Here is a 22063-nt window from a genome sequence, read left to right as displayed (position 1 = left end):
AATCTTTCATTTTACTCCTTTCCTAGGATGCATGGCCCCCCTAAGTCCAGACCCAAGCACCTGCTGTGTAATTCCTAAAATACCAAAATTGTCTGACGTTTTCAATAAAATTGGGTGGAATCCTTTACTCCCTTTGTATTTTACCCTTAGCAGGGGAACCGAAATAGGGCTGCTTATAACCTTGATGTGTATGTCATGACACAGACCCAAATGACAAACACCATGGTGCCCTCAGAGGGCTGAGGCTGTATCACTGGACCAAGCTACGAAGTCTGGACCCACACCCCCTAGGATGAGTGCTTACCCTGAATAGCCTCAATCTCTCAAGCAAATAGATTTCCCGGGGCTAGCTCTGCCCCTCACCAGCTGGGGCCCCACACCAGAGCTCCCCAAGTTTCATGGCTGGCACACCTTAAATCCAGCCACGAACCCAGCTAAAACGTCTACATGTCAGCCAAGAACCCCACCAAAAGCAGTAACAAATTCAGAAGCACGGGGCTGAAAAGAACGCCAATGACGAGGGGATAGGGTGTTGAAGCTAGCGCACAGCAGATTTTGGCGACGCGGAGACTTCAGAGTAAATTTCACATGACTTCTAGACCCAGACGACCTCTGAGAGGACGACGCAGGGGGCCTTGAGGGCCCTACAACCCATGCCCAGACCCCCCCAGGAGCAAGGGACCGAAGTCGGAGTGGGGGAGGGGAGACCTTCTTCGCGCTCACGCAGTCCCGGCTACGCAGGGGGCCTGTGGGCGGGGCTTGAACATCGCCCACCCCCGCCCGCCACTCGGGTCACCTGACCTGCCCGAGGCTCACGTGATCCATCTCCAGCGCCGCCATTTTGGAGCTCCGGATGAGGAGAGGAAAAGTGGGGGAAAAGAGGGAAAAGAGCCTGGGGTGGGCAAGAACAAGGGCGAGGGCACGGCCGGGCTCCTGGCCGGCCAAAGGAGGCTCGCGGAAGCAGCAGCCGCCGCCCGACCGCAGGTACAGCGCCCCGGGGCCGCCCCTCCGCCCCCTGTTAGCGCGCCGCCGGCCATGTGCGCCCTCCCCTCAGGCCTCTACCGGTGCCCGCTTCCTCCTCAGCCGGCCAACACCCGCCCGGTGCTTGCCACGAGCCCCAAGTTCCGTGAACCCTTCAAGTTCTTTGCACCGTCCCCAGCAAGGCCAGCGGAGCTCCGGGCTTACCCTGTAGCCGGGGTGGGGGAAACCTGCGGCTCCCCGCATACTGTCACCCGCCTGGTCCGCAGGCAGGCCCTCCGAGGCGTTGCTTCCTTCCTCTCTGCAGAGGTGACGCCGCTTAGGCCAGCCCGGGTTGGTGTCCTCATCTCTTGATTACCTTTCTCATCCCCTGTCGTCCCAAGCCCTTTAGCCACGGCTTGGCGTAGGAGAAAAAGCTAGTACAGCAAAGAAATCCTAGCCTTCTGCACCTGGATGAACGTCTTCGATGAAATGGTCTCCCCAAAAATCAGAGATCAGCAGTGAAAGCCCCCATTCTTTTAATACCTGCGGGCACCGGAGTGAATGTTTTGTGTGGAAGGCCTGGATGATTAATTAGGCGGAGGCCATCGTCCCAACCCGTAGGCGATCTTTTCAGTTATTGCAGTGGGCTGTAATTTGCCATCAGTCTGCATCTCTTATATCAGGCAATTACTGGATATATCATCTCCCTGAGTTTGTACTTTCTTAAGTACTGCGCTCTGACTCAGTGTATGGGCTACGTTATTGATTAAAAGAGAAAGCCCTTCATTTCTTTACCTCACTAACTCGTTTAACATTAACTTAAGGGGAGAGCCAAATACGTGCTTTCTGCCCTGGCAGTGAACTATATCCTTAACCGTAATCGATAAAATACTTGCATTCTAGGTAAGAGGAATAGGCATTCTTTGATATTGTATATTCTTCTTGCTAGTATAAGAAAGTAGCAAAGAAATGCGGAAGTAGGGCAGGAAACTGCATTAGAAGGTATATAAGGGCAATCCTCTGTGTCCTATCCTTTTCATGCTGCTATTCAGCCCACTATGCTTATAGAATTGTTTGAAGTTTGCAGAATCATCCTTTAGATTGTATTTTTTATTAAGATTAAAGTATCAATACACAATTTATTCCTTCACTAAAAAATGGTATCAGTAAAACCAACAGTATTCTGAATCAATTAGATTCTGAGCTAAAACAAAATATGCAATTATTGGGAGAGGTTTCCAGAGCTATTCCTTTCTAACTGCAGAATCCTAAAGTCTACTTGTTAGATTAATTATATAAATTTGTACCACATAAGTGGGTTGCATGAACATTCCTCTCAACTTCTTTTTAACATAGAATATTGGAAACTTTTTCACTGCCAAGAGAAATCATTACTTTGCTTCACCAAGAAAGAGAAGTGTTTGATACTATATACTTTCATTCTTGGCCACAGCTGGATTTTGAAGATTGATCCAGGGGACTGTGTTAATTTCAGGAATTGATTTGAAAGACATTGGCTCTGCCACTTAACAGCCATGTAACCTTGGGTAAGTCACTTAAACACTGAGTGTTTCCTTTATTTGTAAAATTGTGCAACACCCACCGAGCTAGTGGGTTAGGAGGATCAAACACATTAAAGTGTTTGGTACAGTCTAGCTTTAAGGGGCTATTATTTTTTTCCAATATTGATACTTGAAGTAAGAGGAAAATTGGTATATTGAGAAAGGATGGTTTTAGAATAAGTTTGGCCTGAATTCCAATTAATAAACCAGTTACTACTTTACATCTGTAACCAGATTACTCATCTGCAAAAGAGGCCAGTATTACCAAGAGTTAATTCAGTGATATGCAAAATCTGCCATTCACTATGAGCACCTCAAGGACAAGGATTTCCTCTTACTTTCATAATCTCCAGGACCATGCATAGCACATTATAGGTGCTCAGTAAATGTTAAATCTTAATATTGGTTAATTTTAGACTTGATGTCTTCTTCGCAGCTGCCAAATTAGAATACTCTGTCAGGCTTGATGCCAGATAAATTTTAAACTATGAAATTCATATCATTGTGATACCTACACTTAGTTTTTTCTTAGTGGCAATTAATAATTACATTAAACTAAGGTGATTTTAATTCAAATAAATTATAGCTGATGTTAAGTAATTCTATAAATAATGTGAAAGCAGTCTTGAGGTAATTTTTAAAGACAGTTCAGGGCATGAAAGTTCATCCAGTACGACTCTATAGTTTTACATCTGAGGAATCTGAAACCCACAGAAAGAGTGACTTGCCTAAGGTCACACTGCTAACTCAGGGCACTCTAGGAGAGAAACCCATGAGCTTATGTCCCCTACTTTCTTTTGGCTAGAGCAAAATAAATGTATATTTTAGAATTACGATAAACTGGAAGAATGGGGACTTGGCTGTTCATACAATTTTTTTTTTCTAGTTGGAACAGACAAATTATTAGTGTGAAAGAAAAGGTTCCTTATAACATTGAACTATTTACATACATACACAGAAAATTATAGCTTTTCTCTAGGCCACATGAATCATTAAGTATAAGCTTTTGCCGGTAGAATACAGGTATCCCCTGCATTTTGAAAGTTTGCATTCCACTGCTTTTTTATCAAAGACCTACATTAGTAGCTATTTTCACTAACCAAAGGAAATCAAAAGAGGGTTTTTGCTTTTACCAAAAAAAATGAAAAGTGAAAATAGTGTTCAGCATTGGTTTTGCAGCAAGGAGTCCATCATAGAGGCAGTGCACACCCTGAGCAACAAGAGTGGCGGTCAAGCTCCCTCCCTGAGAACCACACAGCATCTCAGCATCAGGCCATAACTTTGAACTGTGTCTGTGAGCATCTGTGCTTTGTATCCATTTTTTTGTGTCTGTTAGTAAACTGTGCCCTAAGGTATCAGAAAAGCCCGGGCGGTTATATTTTGGCCCTGGGAACACTCAAAAAATTTTACATATAAATTAATGGTAATTGCTTCTTCACTTTAGGCCATTTCAGTTTAGGAAAGGTTTCACAGAAGGGCTTCTTCCTAGGAAGTACTTTCAGCTAGTAGGGGAAACCTGTACTGTTGTTCAGGAAAGATGTGAGACTCAGTCGAAAAGACTGTAGAACTTTTCAGGTTTGAGATACAGCTGTTATTTATTTGTAACAATTTGATATGTTTTGCCTCATGTTGTTAAATCTACAGATTCCAGATTCCTGTTTGGCTGATGTCTTTCCTCCTAGTAAACCTTCCTATTCAGCCATACTGATCTTTTCACTGACTTCTAAATAGCATGCTTAGTCTCACTTTGGGAGATATGATAGTGTTGAAGGCTGCTTTCCTTGTTAGTCTTACCCTTGGGTCAACAGAATTCCAAAACAGCAAATGGCACACTCCAGTTAGGATAATTCAAGGAGGATGTTTTTAAAAAGATACTCATAATAAAGGTGTTGGACCTGTATAGACAAACCGCAGGGATAATGTTATATGGAGATAGCACCAGGAGGGGGAGAGATACCAGAACCAGGAGAATCTTATGGAGCCTCCGCCTGCCTAGAGAGAATGGCCTTCTTTTGACAAACATGGCCCATTCAAGGTGACCTAGATGGAGGGAACCGGGGAAATGAATATCCTGATCTCACTGCTGTCTCCCTCTGATCTCCTGTCATGGTTCCCCATTGGCATAACTCAACCAGAAACTGGAGGGCATGGGAGCTTAATGGGGTAATCCCTCCTGGGGCAGAGAGTAGAGTGGAGAAGAAGAGATGGTGAGACTAACAGAGCAAATGGATGACATCTGGCACACCCATCTTTTGGAATACAGTGTATGTCCTAACTCTTCAAGAAGCCTTTGTAGTCCAAAATGAGCTCTTAAGTCCCTTTGAGGGTTTGGTCATTGACTGTTGCCTACAGACTATTTCACCTGGTATACTGTCGAATCATTTAAAAGCTGTTAATCTTTTTAACTTCTAAACATGTTTGTCTTATACACTCAACTCAGTTTTAAACCATGAGTACTGTTAATTTAAAATTTTTCCATTTTTTCTGGTAATTTGCTATGTGCCTTGCGTGTGACAATTGTTTCTGTTACTATTTGGAGAACTTTTAAACAGTTACACAAGTAGAAGGAATAGTATAGTGAATTTATAAGTGCCCATCACTCAGCATCAGTTAACAAAATTTGCTTTTCTTACTTTATCCCCACCCTATCTACCCCTGCAACCATGGTAATTTCTTTAAAGTTGCATTTACATTGATCTCTTCAAGGCTATGGATAATAGGCAGATTATCATAATCCATGTTGTCATCATTCTTGAGCCACTGGGATTGTATTAGTACCCCTTATTTTCATCTCTTTTATTATTCAAATAAATTTTACTTCACTTGACATGCAATCCCATTTATATGCACATTGTTGGCCTAATGAAGTTTTTGTGAAAATTTAAAGAACCAGCTCTAAGGTCAACTTCCTCTCTGTCTATACTTTATTATGAGCTGTTTATCTAACCTTTTTCAACAGAGACTTTTGTTTTAATGGGATTTAACTTGTGCATTGATTTTGCCATGTGGACCCAAACTGGTTTTTCAGGTGTTTCTTGATGTGTATTTTATGTTGTCATATCTGTTTTATAGCTGCCATTTCTGTACTTATCCCCAAATGTATGCAGCCTCTAAAATGAGATACTTACATAAATGTTCAGGGAAAATTGGAGCATCTGCTGCAAATTTCCATTAGCTCTTAATGCCTGAGCAGACACAGCTTTAAAAATCTGAATGTTTTGTCAGATTCTTTTGTATTAGTCTTCCTTGAGATAAGATGAACTCTTTTTCTTCATTTTACTTTCTTTGTAAGGTACACACTGAAATATCCACAAGGAGTAATTTTCACTGCTCTCTCTCTTATTATATCTTTAAGTAGAAGAGGGATAATGTGAGTCACCTGTGTAACCCTGTGGGTGTACAAAGCCTGTTGAGCAAATATTCACTTGTTAACCTCCAGATTATCAATCAGCCTACATAGATGTCACATTTCATGGGAAAGGAGAACTTAGAGCCACAGTAGAACACCAAATCTTGTGCAAGAAATTGAATTTCCAGGGATTGTTATTAGTAACTACTATTTGACTAATTTCATGTAACAATTGAACTGAAAGAAATAAAGCCTAATGAGAATGACCCTAAAGGGAAATCAGTAGTCACATGAAGAGCCACAGCTCCCCTTGGCCTAAACATTTGGAATTCTCAGGCAGTAAGATGACTTAAGAAGTTGTAGAGGATTTTTCTAAAGAAATAAATTTTGCCCCCCACTGTTCCTCTCTTTAGTGATTCAAAGTTGAGTCTAGAGATTTTTAAACACTTCCTGTTCTTCCTACGTGTGAAAGATGTAAAGGAACTAGTCTTTTGAGAGAGAATGCCCTCAAGTTTTTAGGGAGAGAGTGGCTAAAGGACCACTGGCCTTAGGGAGCTGGGAGAGCTGTTGTGATGACTATGGAATGCCTGCCCCACCATGAGTGCAGTTAGAAGTGGAAAAGCGAGAAAAGCTGATTGTTAGAAAGAAGGGAAGATGTACTAAAGAAGCTGGGAGTAAAATGCTTGCATTTTTGCCTGATGTGGACCTAGATATAGAAAATTACATGCCAGACAGAGTAGAAAATAAGAGAGGACAAGCCATAACTGCTGCCAAGTGTTGTTATGGGAAAAGTGGCTCTGAAGCTGGTCAGAGCACTGGTGGGGCCTGGCAGGAATTGAGGATTGATCATGGCAAGAGCTAGAGGGCTCTTATATGTTGAGCCATGATATGTGAGCCATGATTCACCTCCAAAAATAAGAATTTATTTTAGAGAGCCTGTGCCTGAGGTTTCAGAATAGTACAGTTTATGGTCTCTAGCTAGTGCCACTAAAAATTTCACTGGCATTTATTGAATGTTGTGAGTAAGATTCCAGAATGCACCTAAAATGTGGAAAAACAAAACTTGTTGCTGGAAAAAAGCCTAACCTTAGAAATGTGATCCAAGTCAACAAGTTAATCTCACTTTAAGGCAAAGGAAATGTTTGAAATGAAAGAACTGCCAGGAAATAAGAGTATTCTAGTTTTAGGCTGAAAGATATTTCATGAGTATTTTTTATTTAGTGATTTCCTTGCCTAAAACACATTACTAGACCCTACAGATAACCCCTACTAAGATCCTGTGCATATTTGGATCTGAAACACAACTGGAAAGTCAACTTTTTCCCTCTATAATGCCCCTTTCCCTTTCAGGAAAAAAAAATGTTTATATATGCGTGCCTATGAGTAGTCATTGACCACTAATATGACCTCTAGAAAAAAACCACAGCAGTTTGTGGTTTATATTCAGGAAGATAAATCAGAGGAACTAAAAGAAGGAACTGGATCAATGCTTTTATTTAGTTTCATTTGCATAGTACTTCTCAAAATTCACTATGCCCTTTACAAAAGATTACATGATTTTCACAATTCCAAAGATTTGGGGAGAAAAAAATTTATGATTTTAATAATAAAACTATAATTATATTTGGTGTAAGATGTTGTCTCCCAAGAATTGTATCAATCACGTTTTGGCTTTACAGAATGGTATTTCATAGTGACTTGAAGTGGTTCTATGTCCTAGGAATGTCTGTGTTCCTCAGTCAAGGAATAGGAGTCTTGTCGTTTTTCTTTTTTCTTTTTTTGCCATTGTGCAAAAGACAGGGAGTACTACTTGGATCCATCCAGGTAGATGTCTAGGGGAAAGGAAGTGAAGAAAAAAGGTGATGCAGATTGTTAAAAGTCATTTCCAAAGAAAGCTGAAAAGGTCCTCATCTTCAATCTTGATAGGAAATAGCATTCCAAAGAGAAATTCTAAACAACTTAACTCTTATCAGGGATAGCCAGGAATATTGACATTTCTCCTAAGTTAGAAAATACTAGATTAGCTTCAACTCTAAGATTATGTAGACTTCCTGAACCACATGCCTGGAATTAGCCTGTAACCTGTTACTTCTTTCTGTTGTGTATTATCCTTTTCAGATATGGAAGAAAGCAACAGTGTTGTCATGTTGGTTCCAGATATTAGGGAACAGGAAGCTATACTAACTGCTGAAACTGTCATCAGTTCGTCTTTGGAAAATGATGAACAAAGAAAAGCTAAAACAGATCCATTAATCCATGTTATCCAGAAATTAAGCAAAATAGTGGAACATGAAAAGTCACAAAAGTGTCTTTTAATTGGGAGAAAACGTTCACGTTCAAGTGCTACAGTGCACACTCATGAAACTCAAGAACTTTGTGAGATTCCAGCTAAAGTAACCCCGACACCTGCTGCTGATATTAGAAGAGCTGACATGTCACAAATGCATTTTACTCCTGACTCTCTTGCGCAGAATGATGGGAAGGCTATGTCTTACCAGTGTAGCCTTTGTAAGTTTCTGTCATCATCTTTTTCTGTGTTAAAAGATCATATCAAGCAGCATGGTCAGCAGAATGAAGTGATACTAATGTGCTCAGAGTGCCATATTACATCTAAAAGCCAAGAGGAACTTGAAGCTCATGTGGTAAATGACCACGAAAATGATGCCAACAGTCACACACAGTCCAAAGCCCAACAGTGTGTAAGCCCCTCCAACTCCTTGTGTCAGGGGACCACAGAAAGAAACAGTGAAACCATTCCTGACATCCCAGTAAGTATGGACAGTCCCCAAACTCAAAGTCTCCCCACTGCATCGATGGTGGAAATGGGTAGGAGGAAATGGTATGCCTATGAACAGTATGGCATGTATCGGTGCTTATTCTGTAGTTATACTTGTGGCCAGCAGAGAATGTTGAAAACACATGCTTGGAAACATGCTGGGGAAGTTGATTGCTCCTATCCAATCTTTGAAAATGAAAATGAACCCCTAGGCTTGCTGGATTCTTCAGTGGCTGCAGCACCCAGTGCGGTTGGTGCAGTAGTCATTGCTATTGGAGACAGTGAACTGAGTATCCACAACGGGCCTTCAGTACAGGTGCAGATTTGCAGCTCAGAACAATTGTCATCTTCATCTCCTTTAGAACAGCCCATGGAAGGAGGTGTTCACCTAAGTCAGACAGTTACCCTTGACTCTAATGAGGAAGAAATGCTAGAGGTGATTTCTGACATGGAGGAAAATCTGATTGCTGATAGCCTGCTTTCCTCAGCACAGAAAATCATTAGCAGTAGCCCAAATAAAAAAGGTCATGTTAATGTGATAGTGGAGCGTTTGCCAAGTGCTGAAGAAACTCTTTCACAGAAACATTTCCTCATTAGTGCTGAAATTGAAGAGGGGAAGAACCTGAGCTCTGCAGAAGCCCAGATGGAATGTGAAGGGAGAGATGAAGTTTATCATGCTGACAAGTGTGCTGTTGATATTGGGGGACTGATCATAGGCTGGAGCAATCCAGAGAAGAAAGAGAGTGAGTTAATAAATAAAGGACTGGCTACTGATGAGAACGCACCACCAGGCCGAAGAAGGACAAATTCTGAGTCTCTTAGACTACACTCATTAGCTGCAGAAGCCCTGGTCACAATGCCTATAAGAGCAGCAGAACTAACAAGAGCCAACCTTGGGCACTATGGAAATATAAACCTTTTAGCCCCAGATACTGGACAAAGGCAAGTAGATAGTACATTAGCAGCATACTCTAAAATGGTGTCACCACTTAAAAACTCCTCAGATGGATTAACTAGTTTTAACCAAAGCAACTCTACCTTGGTAGCACTCCCAGAGGCGAGGCAAGAATTGTCAGATGGGCAAGTTAAGACAGGCATCAGCCTGTCCTTACTCACTGTAATTGAAAAATTGAGGGAAAGGACAGACCAAAATGCTTCAGATGATGACATTTTGAAAGAGTTGCAGGATAATGCCCAGTGCCAACCCAACGGCGATACAAGTTTGTCAGGAAGCAGTGTAGTGGAATACATCCCCAACACTGATCGGCCCTACCGCTGCCGCTTGTGTCACTACGCCAGTGGTAACAAAGGCTACATCAAGCAGCACCTGCGAGTCCATCGACAGAGACAGCCATATCAGTGTCCTATCTGTGAGCACATAGCTGACAACAGCAAAGATTTGGAGAACCACATGATCAACCACTGTAAAACCAGACTATACCAGTGCAAGCAGTGTGAGGAGTCTTTTCATTATAAGGTAAGCACTGGTTCAGAAAATCGTTCTGAGGGCCTTAGAGTTTTAGAACAAGGAGGGAACTTTGTAGATACAGTCCAACCACCTTGTATTATAAGATAGGAAACTGAGGCTCAGAAAATTTCAATAATTTCCCCGGGGGGAATCCCAACTGGTTAGTGTTAAAGTTGGGACTGAAATCTAGGTCATCGGAATTTCCCATGTAGTACTTTGCCCTGCCTGCCACCTCCTTAATAGTCTCTGTGTTTATTGTTTTAGTGGTCTAGTTATGTATATCTTTTTTAAAATGCATTGATTTTACATCGCAAGGTAATTACAAGGGTGTGTACAGTGGAGGGACATGATACACATTTGGCTTACACAAATCAATCCTATATGGTCAATGCAAAATAATATTTTTCACCTTATGTAGCCCCAAAATGCAGGTCATTCACTTCAGCTGCTACATGACCAACCAGTGATTTGGGCCATATTGGATTTAATGAAAGACAGTGCAGTGGAAATAGAGTTGTGTATGCTATGTTTTATGGGAGGTTTAAAGGACTTTCAAGAATTTGTATGACTTTTTTTCCTCATGTGCTACCTTAAAACCAACAACCAGCATAAAATACTACTTTTGTAAAGGAAACTTGCATTCTTTGAATCATTGGTTTATAACTTTTTCTTTATTGTACCAGTTGACTGATCAAAAAATGAATCCCAAAGGGCTACCTGGGATGTATACTTTTTCGCTCATATTATCCAGAGTTGGGGTATAGATGGTAGTAAAATTGTAATCAGGAATCTTAACAGCCTTTGAGTCAGATTTATCACCCAGTTGGATTGCCCTCATGAAATTCTGAGATGCCCTCTGGCTGCTGGACAAGAAATAACATCCAAATGGGCTGCAAAAGTAAATTCCAGAAGTTTCCAGGAGTTTCTTTTGCTACTGTACTCTTGATTTGTGGAAATGGAGGTGGAGGTGGAAAATATCCTTGGAAGAGCATCTTCCTATCAAGTCTCCCTTACACATTTAGTTGACATTTTTAAAGGCAAAAATTAGCAGTAGTGCAGCAGTTACTGATTGGATTTATTTTTATGAGAGTGTTGAGTTATTCTGAAGACACTACTCTTCTCTCCATTCCTCTGGGCCTGCCAGTGGTCCAGTAAGTATGTACATGCCATACCTAAGTACCTCCTAAGACATCAGGGTCTTCCTTGCAGAAAATGTGAAAAGAGGAACTGCCTTTTTGAGGAGATTGTGATTTCCAGTGTATTTCTTTCCATAAATTGTCAAATGTATCAAATAATCTTTTTCAGTACATCTGATTTTAAGATATTAATAATGTGTTCTAGGCCATGAAAGCAATTAACTCCTTCTTCTACAGCCTTTTTGTAATTGTGCAAGTATATTTATTGAAATTGCATATTAATTTCTCTCAATTTTTTAGAGTCAGCTGAGGAACCATGAGAGAGAGCAACACAGTCTTCCAGATACTTTGTCAGTAGCAACATCTAATGAGTCAAGAATTTACACTGATACAACTGATGGCAAATGTGTTCAGGAAGGTATTTGTACATTTTTTAATACAGGCTGCACTGACTAGCATATGAAGTAAAAAAAAATGCCCTTTGTTGTCATGTGGGTTATTTTCAGGACAAAGCTGTATATATTCTCTATTTTTATACTATGGATATGTGTGAATCTTATCTCTTTTCCTGAGGAAATTTCAAGTACTAAATGAAGAACTTTAGTAGTAAGCACACAGCTTCAGCCATGCAGGTATATACTATGTTGTTATTTATGCTGTCCTGTAAGAGCCACATAGAGCGTAAACTCGTAGGTGACATTTCAGCAAACCAGGGAAGCTGCACCGCAGAACAAGCCTCCCCTCCCTCTCTGTACAGTTGACCCACTGAGAACCACTTTTGCAGATGGTGGGCCCCCACCTCAAACTTTAACTGAGGCTTCCTGCTGTGATCTTATTCTTATCCAAGTATGACTGCCAGATTTCGTCTGTGTTACTTGAAAAAAACAAAACAAAACAAAACCCACATCTTTTTATGTACCAGTTAGGTACCAGTCGGCCGAGTTCTTGCTAATAGGAATATTAGAATCAAAAGATTTAATTAGAGTTCCATGAAAAGGCGGATGCCACATCCGGAGAATTAGGGAGAAAGCATAATAAGCTGTGTTTCCTTGGATCAGCTCACTTAAATTGATATACTTTAAATGTCTCAAGTGTGGTACATAGTGTTTATGGGAAATAAGACATATTGGGGTGACTTTCCTTTTTAGATTTCCTAAGAATTAAAGTTAGAAACAACTGCAGAGTAAAATGTTTTACCATAATGTTTCATTAAATTATACCCCAGAAAGCATAACTGATTCTAGAATGTTTCTGAAAGAACTGATTTTGACACCACTGTAGCACCAAAATTCCCTTGTCAAACAGATGTCATCCCTGTAAAACTATCCAAAACAAAAGGAGTTTATGACATAGCATCTGTTTCTGCGATAGATGGCTGAGCTAAAACAGTTTTGTTTCCTTTTTACAAAATAGCCCTAAATGTCTCCTTTTATTTTAATCCACTATGTTTCCATATCCCCTTTAACGGAGACATTAAAACATTTGATATCATTGGACCGTAAATCCCTAATGAAGAATAAAGTAAGTACTACTCAGTGGCACCACCTGTGGTTAATGCAGGTGGTAGAATGTCTTTTCTAGCACCATCTTCAACAGCAGTAATTTAAAACTGTCCAAATGGGTTAACAAATTAAAACTCACAATTTTAATAAAAAAGATTAAAATGTGAGCTCAAAATTAAAACAGCCAGTTCAAGCTTTACAGTGTTAGCATCTGTCTACCATATTCCATTTTGCAGCATCTCTTCTTTGTTGATCATACTGTTTCTGGGAGTGAAATGTATGGATTTTCAGTGGCTCGCCATGCTTATTTTTCCCCTACCTCACTCCATTTGCTTTTCTCTGTCTTTACTAGTGTAGCAATTCACACAACTGGTAACCTCCTACATACTTACACCTATTCTGATACTTAACATTAATTAAATGTTAGATCTTTCAAAAGTGTCAGAATATAAAGCAGTCAATTTTGGCCTGGTTGTCAGACCAAAGAACAAGTTTTTAGCTCACAAAGAGGAAAAATAATTCATGTTTTATTAAAACCTTTTTAACCACTTAGTAAACTTACTGAGCAAGTTGGGAGATGTGTGCCTCTGTGGTCCCCAACCTCAGGCACTTACAATAGCACAGATAACTTAAGAGCATGTTTTTCACTCAGCTGTCCTATGTAATGGTGCTTCGGACATTCATCTGCCAAATGGCATGGAGTGTCCCTCTTGTGCTGGCTACCATGCTTATATGCTGGGGATACAATGAAGGCATCACTGCCTTTGAGGAACCCAGTGCAGGAGGAAGACAGAATCTTACTGATGGGTATGTCAACAGACACCACAGGTGCTTTAATAGAGCTATGGGCAAAGCACTTTCAAACGGTTTGTTCATGACACTGAATCAAATTGTTATTTATTGCAAACCTATAATTTGCCAATCCCTGGGGATTCAGTGCAAACAAAACAGGTAAATCCCTGCCCTCAGCAAGTCTGCACTACCAACAGGTCAAGAGACTTCACACAAACATGCAGGTAACATACAGACTGTAGTGAAGGAAAAATACAGAATGCTCCTGAGCTTACTAAACCATGATAGGAGGTTCTAGTATTTTCATTTTGTAGATGAGAACCTCAAGAGATAAAATAATTTGTGATGATGCTGGTACTAAGTGGCAGAGCAAGGATTAAGCCCAAATTTTTGAACTTTAAATCTAACATTCTTTCCATTAGAAACAGTTGCTTGAAGTAGCACAGGCTCTCGTTCTGTGCTATATTAAGTTTTCCATCTGTCATTTTTATTAGTTGTCATTGATCTGTAATATTTCTCACACAAAACCATTATCCAATATTTCACACTTCATTTTTTTCTGGGTTTTCTAAAAAACTGTATTTGGAACAGTGCCACTAAGAATCAAGTCCAAGTTTTTAACCTACCAATTAAGAGCAATACTTAGATTTTAATTATGATTAGTGTGTATATTAATGTTATAGATTTATACCAGGAAATTAGGACATTTTATTCTGCCTGGCAAAAGCAGTTGTTAGCAAAAGAAAATACCAATTTTAGAAAGCTTAAATTTAACTTAAGGATTTTCTTTGTTTTGTCAAAATTTCAGTGTAGGTTTTTTTTTTCATCAATTTTTATTTTTTCAGTTTTGCTCTTAAACACTGTGTACTAGTGTTCCACCTAAGCTTTCTTCCTACTATGGTTTATTCTTCAGCTTACATGCTTACTTTGTTTCTGAATGTAAAGCTGTCAGGCTGTGAATGGCCTGTGGCCTTTATGCTGACATAAGAGTAAAGTGTTAAGTAGTTTCAAGAACAGTTTCATAAGTTCACCTTATTATCTCAAGCTCACCCTGATTTGAACTACCCAGTCCTGTTATTGCAGAATGAATTTAGTAACATGGCCTATTTCCACTGGATCCATGTTTCCTGGATTTCAGAGAGCTGCATAGTCATGTTAGTCAGAGCATTTGTCCCTGTAACCTGTCAGTTTACTAGATATAATTATACTATATTATATAGCACTTAATAATTTACAGTTGCTTTTCCTTCTTCCATTATTGCATTGATAGGTGACATTTATTTATAAACAAAGGGAACCCACGGGGTGAAAAAGCTTTAGGCTTATTATATTGAGCTTGTTATATATGCTTTATAGTCATACTTTATAATATTGGATTATAATATTAAATTACAGCTTGTTGCAGATCAATATTTCCTTAAGACCATATATATAATATTGATTAACCTAACACCTTTCAAATTAAAAATGTATCTCTGGTTAATTCAACTGCTACATAGTCAGCAGGGCATCTGGCATCAAGTTCGTTATATTTTAGAATTTTGTGCAAGGTTATGCAGAAACCAACCCCAGTGTATCTATATTTAGATGTTCATTTTGTGTCTTCTGATAGTCCAGATGCAGAACATGTAAAGCCACATTCAAACTTGTTAACTTTATTAAACAGTGAGAAAGCTTTGATTGAATTGTTAATATTGTGTGGTATAAATATTCATATACTGTGGAGTGTAAGTGCTGCCATTTGAATCTAATCAAAGCATGTCGCTAAAACTCTGAAATACTTTGTCTAGGAAATAAATCTTCAGTCCAGAAACAGTATAGATGTGATGTGTGTGATTATTCAAGTACAACATATGTTGGTGTCAGAAACCACAGACGAATCCATAACTCAGATAAGCCATACAGGTAAGTGTGATGATGATCCGAGAGTTGTAATGCTTGCATTAAAATATTTTATAGTAAAGAAAAAGTAGAAATAATTAAAAATTCATAATACTTGTTTAAACAGGTTAAGCACTAAGAAATTTTGACTTACGGGTTTCAAGAGTTATGGAATATGTTAAGGAATATGACCTTTAAGCTTGAGTCTTAGGACTATAGACATTTTGTCTAGTTAAAATATAGGAAGATGTCTATATCTGTCAGCTTATGTTTTCAGTTTCATTTGGGTATATCATAGCAATTTTCAGTGCTTAGAGTACATATCAGTAATTTGGCAGTTAAGTCAATAGTCCCACAAAAGATGCTTGAAACTTAAAAGCAGTAAACTTCCTTATTCAAAATTCTGTTTTTGAAAATTAAACTAGCATGTGTAGAATAAGGTCATTTAATTTAATTTTGTCACTTGATTTTCCCCAAAAGCTAATTCTAATGCATATTTCAGAAAATATAGGTATTCTCAATCAAAATAGAAAAATAGAAATCATTATTTCCTAAATGAACTTTGCCTCTTGAGAGTAAACTTTATATATAGTTAAGTTTAACTTATGCTTAAACTTAAGTTTTTTGTTGTTTTTTTTTTTGCAAAGTTTGTTTAACTACCACAGAGCAATTTATCCAATGCAAAGCCATGATGGAACATCAGGTTCCTACTCAGAGCTAAGCCAAAGACCATGACCAGGAGTTCTAGGCCATGGGCGTGAACTCTTGTGAAAATTGTCCCATATGTTAATTTCTCTCCAGCTTTTATAGGTATGATGCAAGTGGGAAAGTTACTGCATTAGTATCTAAATGAAACCCTGAGAGATTATGCTTTAAAATGCCATTATTTGTTCCTACAGTGTGCCTCTCTCTCAGTATCTATATGGTTTTAAATATTTAGTATGTGTTCAGTTTGCTAACCAGCAAGATTTATATCACCCTTCAGATAGTGTATCTGTTTACAAAGTCTTGTAACTCTGTGGAAGGTGTTTGACCTTGCCTCAGTGTGTCTATTCTGATTTCAAACATTTTTTAAACAGGGATCCCTAAGAAAGATTTTTTCTTCCCCAGAGTATAATGAAGGCCACTGACATTATTGACAATAAACTGTAGTACCATAAATTGTAGATGAGGGTAGGTGGTTAACATGTATAATTTATGATTTACACTAGGAAGTATTTAGAAGAACATGATGGAAACAGAGGATACTAGTTCATCTAATATGAATTTTTGTGTGTCTTTATTCATAAATTTAATGACATACCATGCCAAATTCATGTGATCTGGGCAAGAATAAAAACATTCCATTCTCTGGGGTCTAGAATTAAACTGCTCATTTGAATTCTTTGAGAAATATTTATTGAGCAAATAATTATGTTCAAGGATCTGTGCTAGGCTCTTAGACTGTAGCTGTAATAAAAAACCATAATGAAATCGCAAAGCTTATAGACAAGCAGTAAACAAATAAACTCTCAAATATACAATTGTATATTTTCAGAAGAGGTTAATGACTGAGTGTGTTTCTGTAGTGGAGAGTTTCACATCTACCTAATTCTATTAGTCCTAAAGTTTAGACTTGTTTTGATAGTTTTTGGTGTTTTAGGGATCATGTTTTCTTATGTTCTTAAAATATTCACAGACTCATAGGATCAGTTGCAGTTGTCCCAGGGTCTTCCTACCAGTGGACACCATCATCCTATGAGAATCCTCTTTCTGTTACATCAAGGGAGTCTCAGTATGTTTTTTCCAAATTTATTCATGCTGCACTGTCACTGGGTTTGTGTTTATGTCTTAGAAAAGAAAGATTTTGTACATCCTCCTCCATGTAATTATTATTAACCTTTTCTCATATGTCTTATTTTCCAACTTTCAGATCTGTGGCTCTTCTTTAAACCTTCAGATAGTTTAAATGCACATCCCCCTTTGTCTCCATGGGATTTGCAGTCTGCAGAGCATTATGGAGTAACATACTCTATTCCAACGTATTTCTAGGACTTTGTCTTCACTGTCATATACTGTTTGCCTTAAGCTGAGCTAGTAAGCACAGCCCTCTTGAATTATCAAAATTGTTTTTCTGGCTTATTTCATATATGCTTCATTCAGTTTTGCTGCCTGGTACCCTTATGGTCAGAGTTTGAGCTTGCTTTTCAGGATCCAGACCCTTTCTCAGAACCCTTTCTTGTTTTCTCAGAAATCGGCACATTTCTGATTGCCTACTTTTTGTTAAGAGACATGCTCACAAGTAGTAATAATAAATATCTTACAGAGTAAGAGTGCCTTCTTGCACAACTTTGAATCTTTGCAAAAGGGCAGACCAGGTTCATTGTATATTTTATGTGCCTGTTATGTAATTTGCTGCAGTAGCTATAGCTTCATGTATACGAACCCTGGCTCTAGGGACAGATAGTCCTGGGATTGAATCTGAGCTCTCTGACTCATAGCATTTGTTACCTTGGGCAAACTATTTCACCTCTCTATGTTTGTTCTCATCATTTCTAAAATGAGGATAGTAAAGGCACCTGCTTTACAGGACCATCATGGACACAAAATTAAATCATATGTGAGATGCTGGCACATAATTAAGCTGGAGCCAGTTTCTACCTTCATCCCCTCTTAACTCATTGTCTAACAGCAAATGTCAACCTCTTTGCAGTCTGACAATGCAGTACTGTATAGCAGTGAAAAGGAATGTATTCTACGCTGGATTACATGAAAAAAAACCAGACATAAAGAATATGTACTATATGCTTTCATTTCAAGTTCAGAAACGGGCAGAACTACTGACAGTAACATCATTTGGCAAAAAAAAGAGTAATTCTGTTCCCAGATAGGCAGGCATAGCATATTCATTTATTTTACAAGATGCTGTGCCCAGGTAGAGATACTGTCACAGCCAAGGTCCCTATGCTGTGTCGAGGTCCCTTAATAGCACCCTCTTGTGCCCTGCAATCACTAACTACCTCCCTACCTCCTTCCCCTACCCAGGTAACCACCAACTTAAACATCATAAATTAGTTTTGCCTGTTTTTGAACTTACTAGAAATGAAATCATGCAGTATATATTCTTTATGTCCAGCTTTTTTTCACTCAACATCAGTGTGTGTAATCCAGCATAGAACTAATGCATTCCTTTTCATTGCTGTACAGTATTGCATTTTCAGACTAAACTACAGTTTATTCATTCTTCTGTTCATGGATATTTGGGTTATTGCCAGATTTCCCCCCCATTATGATTAGTCCCATTTTGAACATTTGTTTACATGTTTTTTCTTTTTTTGGTGCATAAATGAAGTGAGTCCATTTCCATTGGGTTTATACCTAGGAGTAGAATATCTAGGTAATAGTGTATGTATATTTGTCCAGCTATCACATATTGTCAGTAGTTACCAGAATGGTTATACCAATTTAGAGTGGTTGTACCAGTTCATACCCTCACCAGCACTTCGTACACTCTGTCTACAATTTTGATCATTTTCGTAGATGTATAGTGCTATGTTGCTGTGGCTCTAATTTGCATTTCCCTGATGATTTATGAGATTGATATCTTTTCATTTGTTTATGGGCTACTTTTTTTAAATCATTTTTTATTGAAATATACTTTATATACAATATTGTATTGGTCTCAAATGAACAACCCAGTGATTCATGAGTCATATATATTATTAAGTGCTCACCATGATAAGTGTAGCCACCATCTGTCACCATACAAATTATTTCATTATTATGAACTGTATTCACTATGCTATACTTCCATCCCTGTGACTATATTGTTTTATCATTTGAAGTTTGTACCTCTACATCTCCCCCACCTACTAAGCCATCCCCCAACCCACACCATGGCCGCCAACCATCTCTTCCCTGTGCAGACTCTACACACAAGCAAACCCATATGGCATTCATACTTCTCTGACCAACCTATTTCACCTCGTACAGCACCCTCTAGGTCTATCCATGCTGTCGCAAATATATTGCCCATTTCTTTGGGTTCTGTGCCTTTTTCTTACTGATGGCAGCAGTTTTTTATATATTCTGAATACAAGTCCTTTCTCTGTTACAGAGTTGCACATAACCTTCTCCTAAGCTGTGGCTTACCTTTCTAATTTCTCACCATTTTTGGCAAACAGAAATTTCTAGTTGTAATGTAGTCAAATTTATTAACCTTTTTTTTAACATTTTTTCTTTTTACTTTTTTTAAATGATTGTATATCATTGATATACAATCTTATGAAAGTTTCACATGAACAACATTGTGGTTTCAACATTCACCCATATTATCAACTTCCCCCATGCGCCATTGAAGTCACTGTCCTTGAGTGTACTAAGATGCCACAGAGTCACTACTTATCTTCTCTGTGCTACACAGTCTTCCCCGTGACACCCCCACACCATGTGTACCAGTCATAATAACCCTCAATCCCCTTCTCCCTCCCTCCCCATCTGCCCTCCCCACCCCTCCCCTTTAGTAACCGCTAGTCCCTTCTTGGAGTCTGTGACTCTGCTGCTGTTTTGTTCCTTCAACTTTGCTTCATTGTTATACTCCACAAATAATAGAAATCATTTGTACTTGTCTTTCTCCGCCTGAATTATTTCACTGAGCATAATACCCTCTAGCTCCATCCATGTTGTTGCAAATGGGAGGATTTGTTTTCTTCTTATGGCTGAATAATATTCCATTGTGTATATGTACCACCTCTTCTTTATCCATTCATCGACTGATGGACACTTAGGTTGCTTCCATTTCTTGGCTATTGTAAATAGTGCTGTGATAAACATGGGGGTGCATATATCTTTTTGAATCAGGGATCCTGCATTCTCAGGGTAAATTCCTAGGAGTGGAATTCCTGGGTCAAATGCTATTTCTATTTTGAGTTTTTTGAGGAACCTCCATACTGCTTTCCACAATGGTTGAACTAATTTACATTCCCACCGGCAGTGTAAGAAGGTTCTCCTTTCTCCACATCCTCGCCAGCATTTCTCATTGTCTGTCTTTTGGATGGTGGCCATCCTAACTGGTGTGAGGTGGTATTTCCTTGTGGTTTTAATTTGCATTTCTCTGAGGATTAGCGATGTGGAGCATCTTTTTATGTGCCTATTGGCCATCTGAATTTCTTCTTTGGAGAAGTGTCTATTCAGATCCTCTGCCCATTTTTTAATCTTGTTACTTGCTTTTTGGGTGTTGAGGCATGTGAACTCTATATATAATTTTGGATGTTAACCCATTATCAGATATGTCACTTATGAATATATTCTCCCAAACTGTAGGGTACCATTTTGTTCTACAGATGGTGTCCTTTGCTGTACAGAAGCTTTTAGTTTGATATAGTCCCATTTGTTCATTTTTGCTTTTGTTTCCATTGCCCGAGGAGATGTGTTCAGGAAAATGTTGCTCGTGTTTATATTCAAGAGAGTTTTGCCTATGTTTTCTTCTAAGAGTTTTATGATTTCATGACTTACATTCAGGTCTTTGATCCATTTTGAACTTACTTTTGTATACGGAGTTAGACAATAATCCAGTTTCATTCTCTTACATGTAGCTGTCCAGTTTTGCCAACACCAGTTGTTGAAGAGGCTGTCATTTCCCCATTGTATATCCATGGCTCCTTTATCATATATTAATTGGCCATATATGTGTGGTTTATATCTGGGCTCTCTGTTCTGTTCCATTTATCTATGGGTCTGGTCATGTGCCATTACCAAATTGTCTTGATTACTGTGGCTTTGTAGTAGAGCTTGAAGTTGGGGAGCATAATCCCCCCAGCTTTATTCTTCCTTCTCAAGGTTGCTTTGGCTATCTGGGATCTTTTGTGGTTCCATATGAATTTTAGAACAATTTGTTCTAGTTCGTTGAAGAATGCTGTTGGTATTTTGATAGGGATTGCATTGAATCTGTAGATTGCTTTAGGCAGGATGGCCATTTTGACAATATTAATTCTTCCCTTTAGGCAGGATGGCCATTTTGACAATATTAATTCTTCCTGTCGATGAGCATGGGATGTATTTCCATTTATTGGTGTCTTTAATTTCTCTATGGAGTGTCTTGTAGTTTTCAGGATATAGGTCTTTCACCTCCTTAGTTAAGTTTATTCCTATGTATTTTCTTCTTTTTGGTGCAATTGTGAATGGAATTGGTATACTAATTTCTCTTTCTGCTAGTTCATCATTATTATATACGAATGTCACAGATTTCTGTGTATTAATTTTGTATCCTGCAACTTTGCTGAATTCAGTTATTCTAGTAGTGTTCTGGTGGATCCTTTAGGGCTTTTTATGTATAATATCATGTTATGTGCAAACAATGACAGTTTAACTTCTTCCTTACCAATCTGGATGCCTTTTATTTCTTTGTGTTTTCTGATTGCCATGGCTAAGACCTCCAGTAGTATGTTAAATAAAAGTAGGGAGAGTGGGTATCCTTGTCTTGTTCCCGATCTTAAAGGAAAAGCTTTCAGCTTTTTGCTGTTAAGTATGATGTTGGCTGTGGGTTTGTCATATATGGCCTTTATTATGTTGAAATACTTGCTCTCTACACCCATTTTTTTGAGAGTTTTTATCATGAATGGATGTTGAATTTTGTCAAATGCTTTTTCAGCATCCATGG

General features: G+C 38.8%; 1 protein-coding gene across 7 annotated transcripts in view; it reads left to right on the top strand.

The window, feature by feature from the left end:
- The first annotated feature begins 834 nt into the window (after window positions 1-834).
- Window positions 835-22063, top strand: part of ZNF507 (zinc finger protein 507) — a 58197-nt gene continuing 36968 nt past the window's right edge. For 3 of the 7 annotated variants that reach the window (XR_005033450.2, XR_008994049.1, XM_036929889.2), the window contains exons 1-5: window positions 835-984; window positions 2317-2507; window positions 7990-10124; window positions 11552-11669; window positions 15336-15450. Coding sequence is in view for 4 of the 7 variants with exons in the window: in XM_036929889.2 (XP_036785784.2) it covers window positions 7992-10124; window positions 11552-11669; window positions 15336-15450 (2366 nt within the window). In the remaining 3 variants the exon portion in view is untranslated. Of the gene's footprint in view, window positions 985-2316; window positions 2508-7989; window positions 10125-11551; window positions 11670-15335; window positions 15451-17104; window positions 17201-22063 lie in introns of all 7 variants that reach the window. The other 4 variants (XR_005033449.2, XM_036929886.2, XM_036929887.2 and 1 more) reach the window with 3 other exon arrangements.

The sequence above is a fragment of the Manis pentadactyla genome, chromosome 15 (genome assembly GCF_030020395.1).
Source record: "Manis pentadactyla isolate mManPen7 chromosome 15, mManPen7.hap1, whole genome shotgun sequence".
In the NCBI taxonomy this organism is placed as follows: domain Eukaryota; kingdom Metazoa; phylum Chordata; class Mammalia; order Pholidota; family Manidae; genus Manis; species Manis pentadactyla.
This window is presented reverse-complemented; position numbering and strand designations above follow the sequence as displayed.